The following is a 16,624-nucleotide window of genomic DNA, read 5'->3' as shown; positions in this document are numbered from 1 at the left end:
TTTTACGTTCATCTCTTTCTTGAGCATTTTTTATAAAATTCAAAAGTTTATAAATATTTATAATAGCTATATCAAACAGATAAAAAAATATGCAAATACCACTTTTTAGACCTTTTTGTTATATGATTTCTGCCCAAAAAGCTATCCATGAGATGAGATCAACTTCTCCCATATGTTTATTGTTCGAACTTTGGCGACCAGTATGATCTTGTGCTAGGAATTTTGATTACTAACATGTAGAATAATATACCAAAGAACTTATGCAAATCATAATCTGTTTCTTCAAAAAACAACACAAAAAAAAACATTTACAAAAAAATCTTTGCCGTATATTACAAGTGGAACTACTGCATAGTGATGTAAATTTCCATTACATAGTTTTGAGAAGTTTATTCACAGTGTTTTGATATATTTTTTTTAATTGGTTTCCAGCGAAATGACAAGTTCTAGTCCTGGTAATTAATAGTGACGTTTGCTTTTTTTTTAATTGCATTTTGTTGTACGCAATAGTTCCCAAAAATGTTGCCAGCAACAACATATTTACAGTACAAAGGTTTTTAGTACTTTTTTTGTTGACTAAATATTTTGATTGAAATTTTCATTGCCATGCAAAGAAGGGTTAAGCTAGATTATTTCCAATAGGAAATCTTAGACAGTGCCTTATTTATAAAGTGGCTCACCAAGTTTTGCCCAGTTGTCATAATCCTTTGGATTTCCTCGGACGTAATTGATGCCGTTTATAACACTGCTTCCTGAAATTAAATATATAATAACATTTGGCAACTACAGAATCTCCTACATCAATTATCAATAAAATAAGAGAGTTTGATATACCACTAATAATTTCTTATTGTATATCAAAAAGACCATAGAGAAATAAATATTAGTAAGAGCATCAACTATGAAGACAAATCTCTATCCCTCTGGTTTATTTATACTTTACCTCCTAATGCTTTTCCTCTTGGCATTTCGCAGACATTATTGGTGGAATAACATGCATATTTTTGCTTCTCAGTGCGATACTTCCAGTCGTACTTGGAATTTAACAGCCATTTGTTTAGGATAGGAATTCTGGTCAAATAGTCGGGGACACCACCAGCTTCTATTAGTAGAATTTTTACGTTTTTGTTTTCCGATAATCTGGAAACGAAACGCAAAGGTCAACTAATTTTAGAGTAGCAAGTACAGTTTTTTTTTCAATTGTAACTTGTAATTTGTAGCAATTTTAATTAATTTTTTTCTCCTCACCTGTGTGCCAATAAAGATCCTCCAGAACCTGCTCCCACGATGATAAAATCATAAACCAAATCCAATTTATCGACAGTCAGATCAAATTTAGTTGGCTTCTCGTGTTTATCATGATACTCCTTGATCAGACGTAACGATTCGTCATTGTCCAAATCTTGACTAATGCAAGTTGTCAACAAAATTGACATCACCAATATTGCTGGCACTTGGAGGCATCGAATCATGATTACGATGATTACTCACTATTTCCCCAAGTTTGAATAAAATAAAATTAATTGCCCAATGTTTGGATTTAAATACATAATTCTTATCACGATTGTCTATTGTGTTAAAACATTCATGCTAGTTTTTACCATTTAGTAGAACATGATGATAATGAAACTAGTTTTGAGTTTTATTAAAATGGCCATAATGAGTTTTTAATGGCTAGAGGACTAGTTTTGCATTTGAATTAATTATGTTTTGATTATTATATTTGTGGATTTTGATAAAAAAACATTATGGAGATAAATTCTTAATATATAAGTTCTATAAAAATGTGTTAACTAGGTAGTGGCGGTTTGCCCTTAGGCAAGGTGAATGACTTCTTGATATGTGTAAATAATCGACTTAATCGATTATACTAAAACAAATGAGAATATACAAAACGTGCACGGTGCATGTCTTTAGGACGCGCCCTTAAATTTTTATAATTGCAGGCCGATATCACTATTATCAAACTTTGCTAAGGCATTTGAAAAAATTTTTGTAGAGAACTAATTCCTTCTGTTAAATCTTTAATTTCTACTAATGAACATGGATTCATGCCTGCTCGTTCTACAATTACGAATTTAATCAGTATTAAATAATATATAGCTGAGAATCTTGACACTAATAGACAAGTTGATGTCATTTACACTGACTTCAGTAAAGATCTTGACAAAATTGATCATAATATTTTTCTTACTAAATTATTTAACATTGGTCGTAATTGTTCACTTATTTTTTTTTAAGAGTTATCTTCATAATCGTAAAAAGTTTGTCTATCTTAATGGATTCTTGAGCAATATTGAAAATATCAGTTCAGGTGTTCCTCAGGGATCCATTCTTGGCCCACTACTATTTATTATTTTTATTAATGACATATTTGAAATTATTAGCTGTCCACTTTTATTATTCGCAAATGATCTCAAACTATATCTCAAAATAAATTCTATTGATGACTGCTTCTTATTACAATCTCAGCTTGACTCTTTTCACTCTTAGTGTGTCTATAACAAATTACATTTAAATATATCAAAGTGCAAGATTCTTAGTTTTTCACATAAGCACGTTCCAATACATTTTGATTATAAAATCTCTAACAACAGCATTGATAGATGTAATAAAATATCAGACTTAGGAGTTTTATTTGATTCTGGTTTGTTTTTCACTGTTCATATAACTGATATTTGCAATAGAGCACATAAATCTTTAGGTTTGATACTGAGAAATTTTAAACAATTCAATTCAATTCAAATAATGCACTTCTTTTCTTTCTAATGTAAGTTCAAAATTAGAATATGGTTCGATCATTTGGTATCCTCATCAAATCAACAACTCTGATGCGATAGAAAAGGTTATCTGAAGGCGAAAATTTCTGAAATATCTTTATTATAAAACATATGAAATATACCCTGAACGTGGCTTCAGCCACAACACTTTACTAAAAGAATTTGGTATTTTTTCTCTTACCTCACGTCGATTTATCTGTACAATTATGTTCTTATTTAAACTTTGCAATAATTTTATAGACTGTCCTCTTATTCTTTACCATCTATCCTTTAATGTTCCAAGGTTATCTACGCGTTCACAATTATTTTTCAATTATCCTACTCCTAAATCTAATTCTCTCTTAAATTCGCCTATTTTACTTATGTCCTCTAACTTTAACTTAATTGAAATGAAATAGATATTGACAAAACTTCATCTAATCAAATAATCTCCATCTGCACAAGTTAACCTTTTTATTTTCTTTTCAAATATCTCATTATTTTTTCTTATTCTGTAAATAAATAATATTGTTATCACAGAATGTATTATATGTAATTTTATGTTAATAACTATATATTGTAATTTTGTATATATTTTAATTGTTATTCATTATGCAAAATAATTGTATTTTTGAGTCTTCTCAGTAGTCCCCTGAAATCTGTGGGCTATATATTTAAAAATAAATAAATAAATAATCAAACCGCTTTTTGCAGGCCTATAATATTCCATATTATTATTTTATTCTAGATGTCCATGTCGAGTAGTCTAAACGCTTCCTCAACTCAAGACAACAACACAGGAAGTGCCCTCAAGCACACCAATAGTTTTGCCATACGTATCAATAAATCCTTAACTGAAACTCCTACAACTACCCAAAACCAACCACAATCATCCATTGTATACCAAAATGCACCAACCACTATTGGACGACTATCATCATCTACTTCTATAACGGTGTCACCAATCAAGGATCACCATGATACACCTGTGAATGAAAAAGATGATCAGAACTTGACATCTCTGATGCCTGATGCAGGATCTTTGACACCAGTTAGAAGAAGGGGAACTTCGACGAGTCGACAAGAAACTGTGGATGATCAAAATTTGTCGTCTGTAGTGGTTGAGAACGAAATTGCTGGTTATTTGACACCAATTAGAAGAAGAGGAACATCAACCAGTGGACAAAGTACTCCTGTAAATAAGGATTTGGCTCGTACCAAAACGCAAACTGCATGTGTTTTGTCACCACATGGGAATCATCTGATGCCTTTGGTTTTCAATGGAGCGAGAAAGGTAATAATAATCATATTCCAATACTTATTTATTCTATAACTATATGACCCGACAGACGTTGTCCTGTACCCATGTCTACAATTTCTTAATATAATATACTAATATTTACCGTTTACCTAAAAGTAATAATTATTGTTTTTTAAATTACTCTTTACGCCAAAATGCATATACATTTCACAACATGAGTGATGTTAAATGTAGAACTGCTTTATAAAATGATGAGTCAATTCTCACACTATATTGGAAATTGAAGTCTTTTAAACGGTATAACATAACCATAACTATAACATAACACTGGTACTTCATGTTGGATTAAATTAATTAAATTCTTTATTATTTAAGATATCCAAAGTTGCATCTTAAACTTCTCCTAATCGATATCGTGAGGGCCGAATTGTATGTATTCATCTTAACTTTCCCATTTGTTTTTATAAAGTGAATTTTTCACGAATTTTAAAAATATTGTCGAAAGATTAGTAAAAGATGCAAAAAAATTATATATTGAAAAAAAAATATATTGAAAATTTAAATCCGAATCTTGTGTTGGCGCCCCCTAAGGCGTGCACTCGTATTTTTCGCATGCATCGCATCAAAGGTAGGACCGGCCCTGATTAATACTTAATTTCATATTTTAAGTAAATTAATTTGTCATATCTTTATCACATGTGTATAATTCAATCTGCCATACATATTCTGTATTTTACATTATTTTAATTTCTGGCACATCTCAGCTGCTTTTTGGCAATGATGATTAGACATTTCATTTTTCTTATTGGATAAATATGTTTTTAATTTGAATTTCGCGCTACTATTTGTATGGCTTCTCCCACTACCGGGCAAAGCGTCCATCTTGCGCATAGGTTTCGACTATGCTTTGTACAAAATATATGTTCTCTTGTATACAAACAACCTAACCTATAACAACGTGTATTCTGAGTGATTTAAATGATTCTAATTATATATTAAATAAAGATATTCTACTGTTCATCGTGTTTAACTTTTGTACCACTTATTTATAATCATAAATTTATTATACATATTCTATGGCTCATAAGTAAATTGAAATTTTTGGCAGCTGATAGTTTTTATTTATTTTCAATGCAAACAATAACATGTCGTTTTTTGCAATTTTTTCCATTTATTTCTACAATATTGCACATACATTCCAGTACTATGTTGACATACACTCTAGAAATTTTCCTTAACAAACTTCAGAAACATTTATCAAAATCCAAATAATCGTTGAAAAGAAGTATACAGTGAATGATTGTAACTTAATATGAACTTTTTATAATAGTAATAAAGCTCAAATTGATTCTACGTTTTAGTTAGAAAACGTTTGTATGAGAAAAAGAAAAGGGCTGTTTTTAGGGGTTTTCAAGAAATTTTTCGATTTTTTCTCGCCGTAAGAACCATGCTTGGACATCAACGAACATTTTAAAAAAAGAATTGGCCAAATTGGTTCAGGCGTGGTTGAGTTATGCTCTTACCAACATATTTTGCGATTCATTTTTATATATAAGACTAGATGACCCGACAGACGTTGTGTCCTGTACCCATGTCTACAAATTTTAATGTAATATACTAATATTTACCGTTTACCTAAAAATAATCATTATTGTTTTTTAAATTACTCTTCACGCCAAAATGCATATACCTTTATAATATGAGCGATGTTAAATGTAGAGCTGCCGTAAACAAAATGATGAGTCTCAATTCTCACACTATATTGGAAATTTAAGTCTTTTAAACGGTATAACATAACCATAACCTTACCATTACACTGGTACTTCATGTTGGATTGAATTAATTTAATTTTTTATTATTTAAGATGTTCAAAATTGCATCTTAAACTTCTCCTAATCGATATCGTGAGGGCCGAGTTGTATGTATTCATCTTTACTTTCCCATTTGTTGTTATGAAGTGAAATTTTTACGAATTTTGAAAATATTGTGGAAATATTAGTAAAATATGCAAAAAAATTATATATTAAAAAAACTGTATTGAAAGTTTAATATCCGAAACTTGTGTTAGCGCCCCCTAAGGCGTGCGCTCGTTTTTCTCGCATGCATCGCATTAAAGGTAGGACGAGCCCTGATTATTACTTAATTTCATATTTTAAGTGAATTAATTTGTCATATCCTGATCATATGTGTATCATTCAATCTGCCATACATATACTGTATTTTATATTATTTTAATTTCTGGCACATCTCATCTGCTTTTTGGCAAAAATAATGTAGACACTTCATTTTTCTTATTCATAATCATAAATTTATTATACATATTCTAATATTGTCTAGGTTCATAAGTGAATTGAAATTTTTGGCAGATGATAGTTTTCATTTGTTTTCAATGCAAACAATGATATGTCGTTTTTTGCAATTTTTTCGATTTATTTCTACAATATTGCACATACATCCCAGTACTTTATAATCACATACATCCTAGAAAAATTCCTTAACAAATTTCAGAAAGATGTATCAAAAACCGCATAATCGCTTAGAAGAAGTATACAGTGAGTGCTTGTAATTTAATATCGACTTTATATAATAGCAATAAAGCTCAAATTGATTCTACGTTTTAGTTAGAAAACGTTTGTATGAGAAAAAGAAAAGGGCTGTTTTTAAGGTTTTCACGGCAATTATTCGATTTTTTCTCACCTTGGACTTCAATGAACATTTTAAAAAAAAGAATTGACCAAATTGGTCCAGGCGTTGTTGAGTTATGCGCTTACCAACACATTTTGCGATTCATTTTTTATATAAGATTATTTTTTCTTATCTTTGTTTAGTTACCATCATCAGTGATGATGAGTCAATTAGAGCAACCCATTGGCAGAACTTTGTCCTGGACTTCAATTGGCAGCAACAAAAGTAGCAAAAGTGTCCAGAAAATTAATAGAAGCTTCAGGGATAAGTATTTTGGCGGCAACAGCTTCGGGAAAGAAGCAAAATATAGGAGGTAAAGACATTCTTAAAAGACCTAATTCTAAATAATTATATGCAATGAATCAATTATTAATTGTAATTTATTTTTTTAGGCAAGTGAAAGCTGCAAAAACTCTAGGGATTGTTGTCGGTGCCTTCTTGTTTTGCTGGAGTCCATTTTTTGTTTTGCTACCAATTGGTAAGTCGATAGAGATTACTATTTATTATTTTTGGTAGTTATTTCTTAAACATATTATGACGAGAAAAGGCTTGAAGAAAATCTTCCTTTTGGGAGAAAATCTAGGAGTTTGTCTAAGTACTTGTAATATCTGTGATAATATTAGGTTGTCAAATATCTCCCTTCCGCTTTTTTGCTTTGTTTATAATACAAAAAGGCGGAAGGGAGATATTTGACAACCTTAAAATATAATGGGGGCCTATTTAATTGGTATTAATCTAGTGTATTTACGTCGATCAAAGCTCAAAATTTGTCACAAATACTTTTTCCAAATTTGGTGTGAAACTGTTTCAGAATGACTTCAAATATAAAGTAAGATTTGTAAAGTAATCAGATTTTCTGAAAAAAACATAAATTCCCGTTAATGAATATACCATTGATAAATTTGTATATATTACAAAACATGGCACACATTTTAATAAATTTTACATAAATTTTGAAACAAACTTCCATTATAACAAATCTCCAAATTCTTCCTTCAATTTATATACCAAGGCGTATCATCTTCATGTGTCTTCTTGCCTTTATTTGATCCTAAAGGTCTTTTTGTTTTCTGGTGACGATCCAAAATTTCACTCAAGGTCGATTCATCACTTTCTGTTTCTGATCCTGATGTCTCACCTGATAAAAAATTCAAATACATTATCCACATGCTTCAATCTAATATTTTTCCAAACAAGAAAGAAAAGTAGTAGAAGATTTAGTCTCCTTAAGGGGGTATTCTAGTATAGAAATTCAAAAAGTCGAATTTTTTTTTTATTTCATATTTTCAAAGTTTAACTATCTAAGAATATGAGTACGAGAAGGTTTTTGAAAATTTGAATTATTTTCGGAAAAGGCATTTTACTGACTCGGTCTCCAAACTGGTTTGGCAGGGTCTAATCGGACAAAAGGCATTAGGAAGTCATTAGACCAATTTAAGACAATTTATCGTCAGATGAATTATTAATTCGATGTATAGGTTCAAAAACTCAAAACAATAATAAATCTCTAAACTCGTTGATTTGGATTTTCGCGCCAAAACATATTCATTCCCGATCCCGGGTAATTGAAATAGCAACATTTTTTGCTGTTTGCATATTCAATGAGGGTTTCTTTCCGATTTTAAAAATGATGACCCTTATGGTAATGCAAATTGGGCCAGAAACTCATTCATTTGCTGTAAGACAGACACGGTTTGAATTATCTGAAATACGTACATCTAAGGCTTCAAAGAAGGCTAGAACTGCTCTATTGGAAGAGAGAAATGCAGAAAATAGTTTTTTATTAAGAAAAAGGTCCGATGAATGAAGCAGGAATGGCAGATTAAATAAAAGAAGTAACTTCACGCAAAACTTTAAATGCGTTTTTCCCAGAACAGACTTTTTCAGTACTGTTGACACGATTTCTCGAGTTTTACTTGACCGATTCACTTGAAATGTTCAGAGAGTCTTGTTTATAGACCTATCTATAGCCCGAACTAGGATTATCCCCAAATTCCAATTCCACTATTTTTAAAAAATTCGAGAAACTCAGAAAAACAGTAAAAAAACACTTTTTTTCAAACAATCGCCAATTTGTGAAAAAAAAATTGTTTTACTCATTGCTAGTTCGGGCGATTGCGACATCATTGTAGATTAATAATCTTTTTATTTCTTTTATTTCGGATGGCTAATGGGCTGAAATCATGTCAAGACTAAGGTGCCAATTTTTTGAGACCCCCCACTTCATCAGCTGCCAGTTTTTACAATTTTCACCTTTTTAATTTTTCAATATTTGTTTTGTATTTTAATAATATAAATAAACAAGTGGAAAAAAGATGGATAGTAAAAACATTAATTGCTTTCTTTTACGACACTTTAAAAATGACCTAAAATTCATCGCTCTACACTAGAATACCCCCTTAAATCACGAATACCTGATTCTACTGCTATTGGTCTTGCACTCATGGATGTCGATATGTCGTTTTTCTTGGGGTTTTCTGTTTGCGTTTTGATCGACCTTGCTGCAGGAACTAAAAAAACAAAAAATGTGTTCATCAAATGAGGCAAAATTAATTATCTCTCTCACTTACCGTTTTTAACCTGTTTACCAGATTGTCTTCCAACAGTAGTTTTTATTCTTTTACTTTTATAATTCCTTGAACACACACTTTTAGCCCTACTTCTTTTTCTGTTATTTTTGGATCCTGCAAGCTCTGCCATCTTCTTCAGTCTTACAACTTCACCCAGAAGGGCATCGAATTCTTGACGAGTTGGTCTCGGAGTCCTTGAATTTAAATTGAAATGGTTAAATTAGCAAAATTGATTCATGGAAAATTTAAATTGGTTTGTTGAATTCACCTGGTCCTCCTCCAAGTCTCGACTGCCTTATTGCATCTGACGCAGACATCTGCTCCACATTCTTTGCACTCGTATACAGTCATAGTAGATTGGTCCGTTGAACAGTTTCTGGAATTGGAAAATTATAGATTTAATCAATTCTGTATGAAACTTTATCAAACAATTTTGAAAACTTTTTCTCTAGATTCGTCCACTTACCGTGATGGTGACCTCTTTTTTCGCAATTTTTTATCGTCGTCATCGACCAAAAAACCACAAGCTTCGGAAATTTTTTTGCGAATTAAATCATAATCCCTTTGTCTCTTTGATCGATTTCGTTCATGTTTGTATTCACGGTCTATAAGTTGTTGCTCGTTCATTTTTTGTCTACTTTTCTAAAAGAAACATATTGAACTAGTTGGTATTGGTTTTTTGCCTTGATGCAAGTTACATGAACTTCCTGATATGTATAAATAATCGACTTAATCAATAAAAAATAAATTAATTTATAAGTGATTAAAAGTATTCCGAGTGGATTTATTACACATCATTGTAAACGAACGAACACGTTAGCTCGGAGTTTTTTCTAAAAGCAAATTTTCAAAAATCAATAATTTTTATAATTGAACCAGTTTTTGTAGGACTTAATGGTTTAGTATGTTTATTAAGATCAAGTACTCTATTGTTATACCAAGTAAATTGTCTAATTTCAATTTTAACCAACGTCAAAAAACTACTCATTTTCTCAAACTTCGATGAATTTTTAAAATTAAATTACTTGTCGTAATATTTTATAAGACTTTGCTATATATCGCCAAAAAAAGTTCCATAAAAATCGGCTTAATTTTTTTTCAACAGTTAATTACAAGAAAACGTTTCGGTAGCTTTTCACCTAAAACTAATCAGTATCATTCCCAACTAATATCTTGCGAACAGCTTTTAATTTTTAAAATCGATTCGGTAGTATGAGCTTAAATGTGGCCAAAAAGTTTAACACTTTTTTCCAAATTACAAAGAAACGGCTCGGCCGATCGTCAGACAAAACTGAGAAACGAGAATCCTCATCGAGATACATCAAATGGCTTTAAAATTTCTGAAATCGGTTAAGGCATTTTTGAGAAAACGTCGATCAAAGGTCTAATTTTGACAAATGCTAAAAAAACGATACCAATTTTTGCAAACTTTCACGAATTTTCAAAGTTAAACGACAAGTAGAGTCGTAATATTTTAGTATGATCTATAAGACTATGGTATCTACCGTCAAGAAAAAATAATCATAAAAATCGTCGAAAAATTTTTTTTAACACTTTATTACAAGAAAACGATCCGGTCGATCTTTACCAAAAACTAATCAGCACGATTCCCAACCAATATCTTTCGAACAATTTTTGAATTTTCAAAATCGATTCAAAATTGCGGGCTAAAACGTGGACGAATTTTTTTTTACTTTTTTGCGATTTACAAAGAAACGGCTTGGTTGATCGTGGCGCAAAACTGACAAACGATAGCTCTCATCGAGATACATCGAATGGCTTTTAAATTTTTGAAATTGGTCTAGCCGTATTTGAGTAAACGTCGATTTACTGCAAAAAATCTGTTCACATATATACAGTGTATATATAGAATTTTTGCCGTAAATCGACGTGTGTATATTATACCCACACATACTTTTTCCAAATTTGGTGTCATTTGATTCAGAATGGCTTGAAACGTCGAGAAAACATAAAATTAGCAAATCGGATTTTTTTATGAAAACATAGACTTTTCCTTCGGGAAGTTAAAAATGTAATTTTTAGTCGTTGATATAAAAAAAACAAATTTATTTACCTTTGCAGCAGCTACGATGTCCCTTTTCAATTTATTCCTCTTGGCTCTCAAAAATTTTCTTCTTTGCTGATCATTCCACGAAAGAGTTTTAATTTCATCATTGGCAACATCTGGTTTATTTTCATGTGGTGAAGGGCTTCTACTTTTTGCCCTATCATTTTTTGGTGGTATGTATGTATGGTTTGAAGAAACCTGAGAAGACTTCTTCGATAATTTTGGATCGTCGTCTTCTTGACTTTTATCTTTTCTTGGTTTTTCTGGTGCTGGTTTGTCAGCAGTTTTGGTTTTGTCATCCTTGGTTTGACTGGATTCGTCCTTTTTAGGTTTGGAATAAAGTGCTTTTAATTTGGATGTTATAGAACCTATCAGATTGGCTTCATCTTTGGCGAAACCGTGATTGTAATTACTAAGTAATTCTTTATTTAAAATGAGATTTGTCGGTTTATGTGTGCGCAAACTATAAATTTTCTCTGTTCTTGTACTGCTTGATTGATTTGTTGGCATTCCATAATTAAAACTATTGCAACTATGTACAACCTTCATTAAACCATTGTTCAAATCTACAGAACATCCAGTGCGACTAGTTTGTGTCCTCAATTTCTTAGCAATTACGTCATATTGTTTGTCATCATTAGAGTCACTTGTAGTTCCCAAACCAACATCAGCCATGATATCATGTTCCAATAATCTGACACCATTTAAAAAATGCAACGTCTCTTCATTGGTGTGGAGTGAAATCTCCAATGTTGTCTTCTAAACATATGCTTTTGTCCATCCACTCTTGCACTTGTGCAAGATCAGCTTTGACAGTGGTATTGTTAATATATGGTCTCGCCTTGTTTGAATCATTATATTGCTTTTCTTTTCTTGATCTGTACTTTTCTTTGTCGTATTTACTCTTTGATAAATATATTTTCTCGTGTGGTCTTCTGGAAGAGGAATGATTTCTTCGGCTAGGTTCACGTTTGCTTTTTCGTTGTTCCAAGACACCAGAAAATTCATGTAAACCATTCAAATAGTCATTGCAAAATTTGCCTGATAAGTTTCTTCGCTATCTTTCTGTCGCCGTTCATAAATTTTATTATCGTCTTCACTAAATCCGCCAATAATCTTCTTACCAGTCTCGTACACTATGCTAATCAAATTTTTCAAACCATTTGTCTTTGTAGAAGCAATATCGTAACCATATAGTTCGTTGGAATCGCGCTTTAGCCTCTCCCGATCTGTAAAGTCCATCTCACCGAATCGTCTTTTGATGTCTATGACATTGGAACTGGGTCTGGATTGTATGTTATCCTTAGAACTGGTCCTAGATACTTTACCCAAGTTGTTAGAACTGGATGCTTCATTCAAGTTGTGTTCTTTGCATTGGAAACTGTCTGAGTTTTTGCTAAATTGCTTGGTACGTAAAGACTTTTAAGTTCATTATCTTCTGATGAGTGGTTCATTTTAGAATGGCTCTGTTGTGATATTCAAGTTTGGTTCATGTTGACTGTGTTTTGAAAACATACTATTAGTTTTTAGCTTAGTATTGCTATGTGGAGGCTTCTCTTTGTCTTCCTCATTGTTTACCAGTTGTTTTCCTTCCTCATGATGTATAGAACAATCACTAAATGTACCACTGATGACTTCTTTAATTTCTTCAAGTGATTCCTCATCAGTTTTGGTGTTAGATTCAAAAATTGATTTCATTCTTATTACGTTGCTTTCTGAACTTGCAGGTTTAAAAAATTTTAGTTTACTTCCAGATTTTTTTGTGTCTTTATCGTCGTCGTCGTCTGCATCCATGCCACCACGTTTACGCTTCAAATGAAAATTGCATCCTTTTTTTCTACATCCGCCTAAAATATCGAAACAATCAGGGCGTCCACAATCGTTGTATTTCAGTCTCTTCAGCATCTTATACTCCTGCCAAAATCTTGCCCTTCTTCGAAGTCTACGAGAAATTGTAGTTTCTTCCAATTGCGGATAAGTGACGCCTAAACTGATTTCGTATTCATCCATAAAATTCTTAAATTCATTCGGGTTGGACCAGCTGTAGATTTCTGCACTTGGATTTGTTACTACATTTTTATCGAGACTTGCTTCATTTGTGGCTGAAGATGTTTGTGTCATGCTCGTTTGTGATTTTAATCTTTTATAATTTTGGATTGTATCTCATCACACAAATTCAATTGGATCCTTTCTTTCATATACAAATTGGGGTTGACTTTTTCGCGGATTTGTCTGTTGCGTTCTTTCTGTCTTCCGTAAATATATCTTTAGAAACAGTCGAAGACTTCTTGTTTATTAACTGGTGTCACTTTCAATGGTATTGCCACTTGCAATGGTGTTGTCACTTATCATGGTATTGCCACTGTAATGGTATTGCCACTTGCAATGGTGGTGCCACTTGTAATGGTGTGCCACTTGTAATGGGTATTGCCACTGTAATGGTATTGTCACTTTTGATTGGATGAAGGCAGACAATAGAGTCGTTTGTATTTTTGTCCTTGACTTCCATTATAGAATAAGACCATAATTACCACAAGTTACCATATTACTGGTCTTCGCTCTTGCTAGTATTACTATGTTGACTTTTGCTTTTACTATCACGGTCTTTGGATTTGGTCTCAGTTACAGCTTTATCATCATTTCCCCCAACTTGTAGACTTTTGGATGAATGATCAGATGGTTTTGGAGTGGTACACATTTTACTTGATATTATTTTGGTATCACTTTTTACACCTGCATCATCTTCAACCTCCTGTATCGTTAATTTATCGCTATCGTCCGATCGTCGATCTTGTTCAGGTGATGTACCAGGACTTTCTTCTTCTTCAATAAACGTTTTGATGAAACTAATAGAAGGATTCCAATTTTCTACTCGGTTCCACCAATGTATGTTATTTGTATGCCGATTCTTGATTATTTCTGTTGACTTTCTGGGACGGGACAAATTGCATCTTCTTTGGGCCAAATATTTAGCACGTAAAATTCTACGCAAATTTTTAGTTTTCGCCTTAAGTTTTTGGGTTTCGTCTTCATCGTGGCTGAAGATTCCTCTTCTGAACTTGTGTCATCTTCGGAAGATTCACTGGTGGTGCTTTCGGTGGACAGTTGTGTTGCTGTAAAATGGATAAGTTGACAAAATTCTCTATCAATTGGAATGATTGGTAAATGTTGAGTGCAAAATAATGACTAAAAACAAACATAATACAAACTTTGTCGCGGCATTGAACTTTTTCAGGACCCTCTGTATTTTTCTTCATTTGCTACAGCAGCATTTTGATGTACATAATGGAGGTTTGCTGGCTTTTCGTCTATCAAAACCATCAATATAATTTTTAGCTGCATTTTTAGTTTTGCTCGCGAAGTCAAGTCTTTGTCTCGTGGACGTTGGTGGTTCTATATCAGATTGAACTATTTTACTATTATTTTATTATAATATTATTCCAGCAAGATCTTACCTTTGTTTGTAGCCTTATATTTGATAATACATCCAACTTTTCTTTTTTTGAGCATACAGTACTTGCATGTCGATTTTACTGGTACAAGTTTTTCGTCATCAGAATTTGAAACTTCATCGCTGTCTTCAGAAACTTCTTTTCGAACACTAATTGAGATAGTTTGAAAAAAATCAATAATAAGGAACTACAAATCGGTGGTAGATGGATATTGCTATTTATTAGATTCTGAGAACTATTTTGGGATCAACCAAAAAACAGATCGCCAGGTCAAACAGATTGGGTAAAATATTGGGGAAACAGTTGCAAAAAATATATCTGATTGAATTTAGCAACACGTGTGAAAGTTTTAAGACCTAAAAATTTACTGAATCTATTTAGGAAAACCTGTAAAAAATTAACAATAAAAAACTACAAATTGGTGCTAGATGGACAATGCTATTTATTAGATTCTGTGAACTATTTTGGGATAAACCAAAGAACAAATCTCCAGGCGAGACAGATTGGGTAAAATATTGGGGAAACAGTTGCAAAAAATATATCTGATTGAATTTAGGAACACGTGTGAAAGTTCTAAGACCTAAAGTTTTGCTGAATCTATTAAGGAAAACCTGTAAAAAATTAATAATAAGGAACTAAAAATTGGTGCTAGATGGACATTGCTTTTATTAGATTCAATTCAATCAACAAAAGAAAAGATCTACAGATGAAACAGATTGGGTAAAATATTGGGGAAACAGTTGCAAAAGATATATCAGATTGAATTTAGGAACACGTGTGAAAGTTCTAAGACCTAAAATTTTGCTGATTCTATTTAGGAAAACCTGTAAGGGTCATGTAGATGTTTCAGGACTAAATTTATTGCTGATTTAATTTTGGAAAACTTATAGAGATCTGTAGATTTTCCTTGTACTAAAAATATTACTGATTCAACTTAGGATAACCTGTGGTGAGATGTGACTGAAAATATTATTGATTGAGTTTAGGAAAACTTGTGTTAAGACACATGTAGGGTAGTTTTTTAACCTTTTACGCTTCTTATGTTGACTCCTAGCCCCATCCAACTTATGTCTATAAACCTTGGATTTTCCTCTCATCCTGGTCTTTATATCAGCAAACTTTTCTTTGCCATCAGTATCCCTTTTTTTCTTTTTCTGCACATCGAAGTCTCTGGCTTTAACATCACAATCTGATGATGATGACGACGAATAATCTGAGTCAGTTGTGGTGTCATCGTTGTCAAAATTTTTTGGCACTTTTTTAGTTTTTTTGGACAGATTGATTTTATGGCGACATGTGCGACAGTTTGGTGAAGGGTTTTGCTTTAAAAATAAGGAGCAAGTTGAACGTTTGGGGCACTTTTTTCGTACTGGTTGGCTGACTCTACTGAAAAAGAAAAACTAACTGTATTTTTCAAATTTTAGGAGTTAAATTAGGCCAGACGAATGGCTTGCCAATAGTTTAATAGTCTAATTTGAAAATTTTTCCAAACCTTTTGCGTTTAACACTTTTTCTCCTGTTAGTAACCTTCATCTTGCTCTTCTTCAATTGTTTAGTCTTCATAATTAGAAAACAAATTTAACATTGTAAATATTAAAATTTAACCCAAAAATAACCTAAATCGAACAAGAACATTTTGGCTTTCGATTTAAAATAAAAAATTGGACACGAATGAAAAATTTTGATACGATATTTTATTTCCATACGGTTTACTTGGATTTGGCAGATTTACTGGATTCCTTGGATTGGATAGTCCTGATGGTAAAGATTGTTTTTACAATATTTTGGTGTTGTAAAAATCCAAGGATTGAAAAATTTGATAAAATTTA

At 32.0% G+C, this 16,624-nt stretch overlaps 1 protein-coding gene across 1 annotated transcript; it reads right to left on the bottom strand.

Annotated features, from left to right (window-relative positions):
- Window positions 1-13,888: 13,888 nt before the first annotated feature.
- LOC113388598 lies at window positions 13,889-16,358 on the bottom strand. The gene is made up of 6 exons (XM_026625967.1): window positions 16,288-16,358; window positions 15,822-16,181; window positions 14,799-14,944; window positions 14,626-14,736; window positions 14,351-14,456; window positions 13,889-14,273 (listed from the first exon to the last, which is right to left on the bottom strand). Exons 1-6 carry the CDS (start codon window positions 16,356-16,358, stop codon window positions 13,889-13,891), a joined length of 1,179 nt encoding a protein of 392 aa, XP_026481752.1.
- Window positions 16,359-16,624: the final 266 nt, after the last annotated feature.

This window comes from Ctenocephalides felis, unplaced genomic scaffold, assembly GCF_003426905.1.
Source record: "Ctenocephalides felis isolate EL2017-DRISC unplaced genomic scaffold, ASM342690v1 CF-g0.4_SCAFFOLD_03572, whole genome shotgun sequence".
Classification (NCBI taxonomy): Eukaryota; Metazoa; Arthropoda; class Insecta; order Siphonaptera; family Pulicidae; genus Ctenocephalides; species Ctenocephalides felis.
Note: the sequence above shows the minus strand (reverse complement) of the source record. Positions and strands in the feature narration are given on the sequence as shown.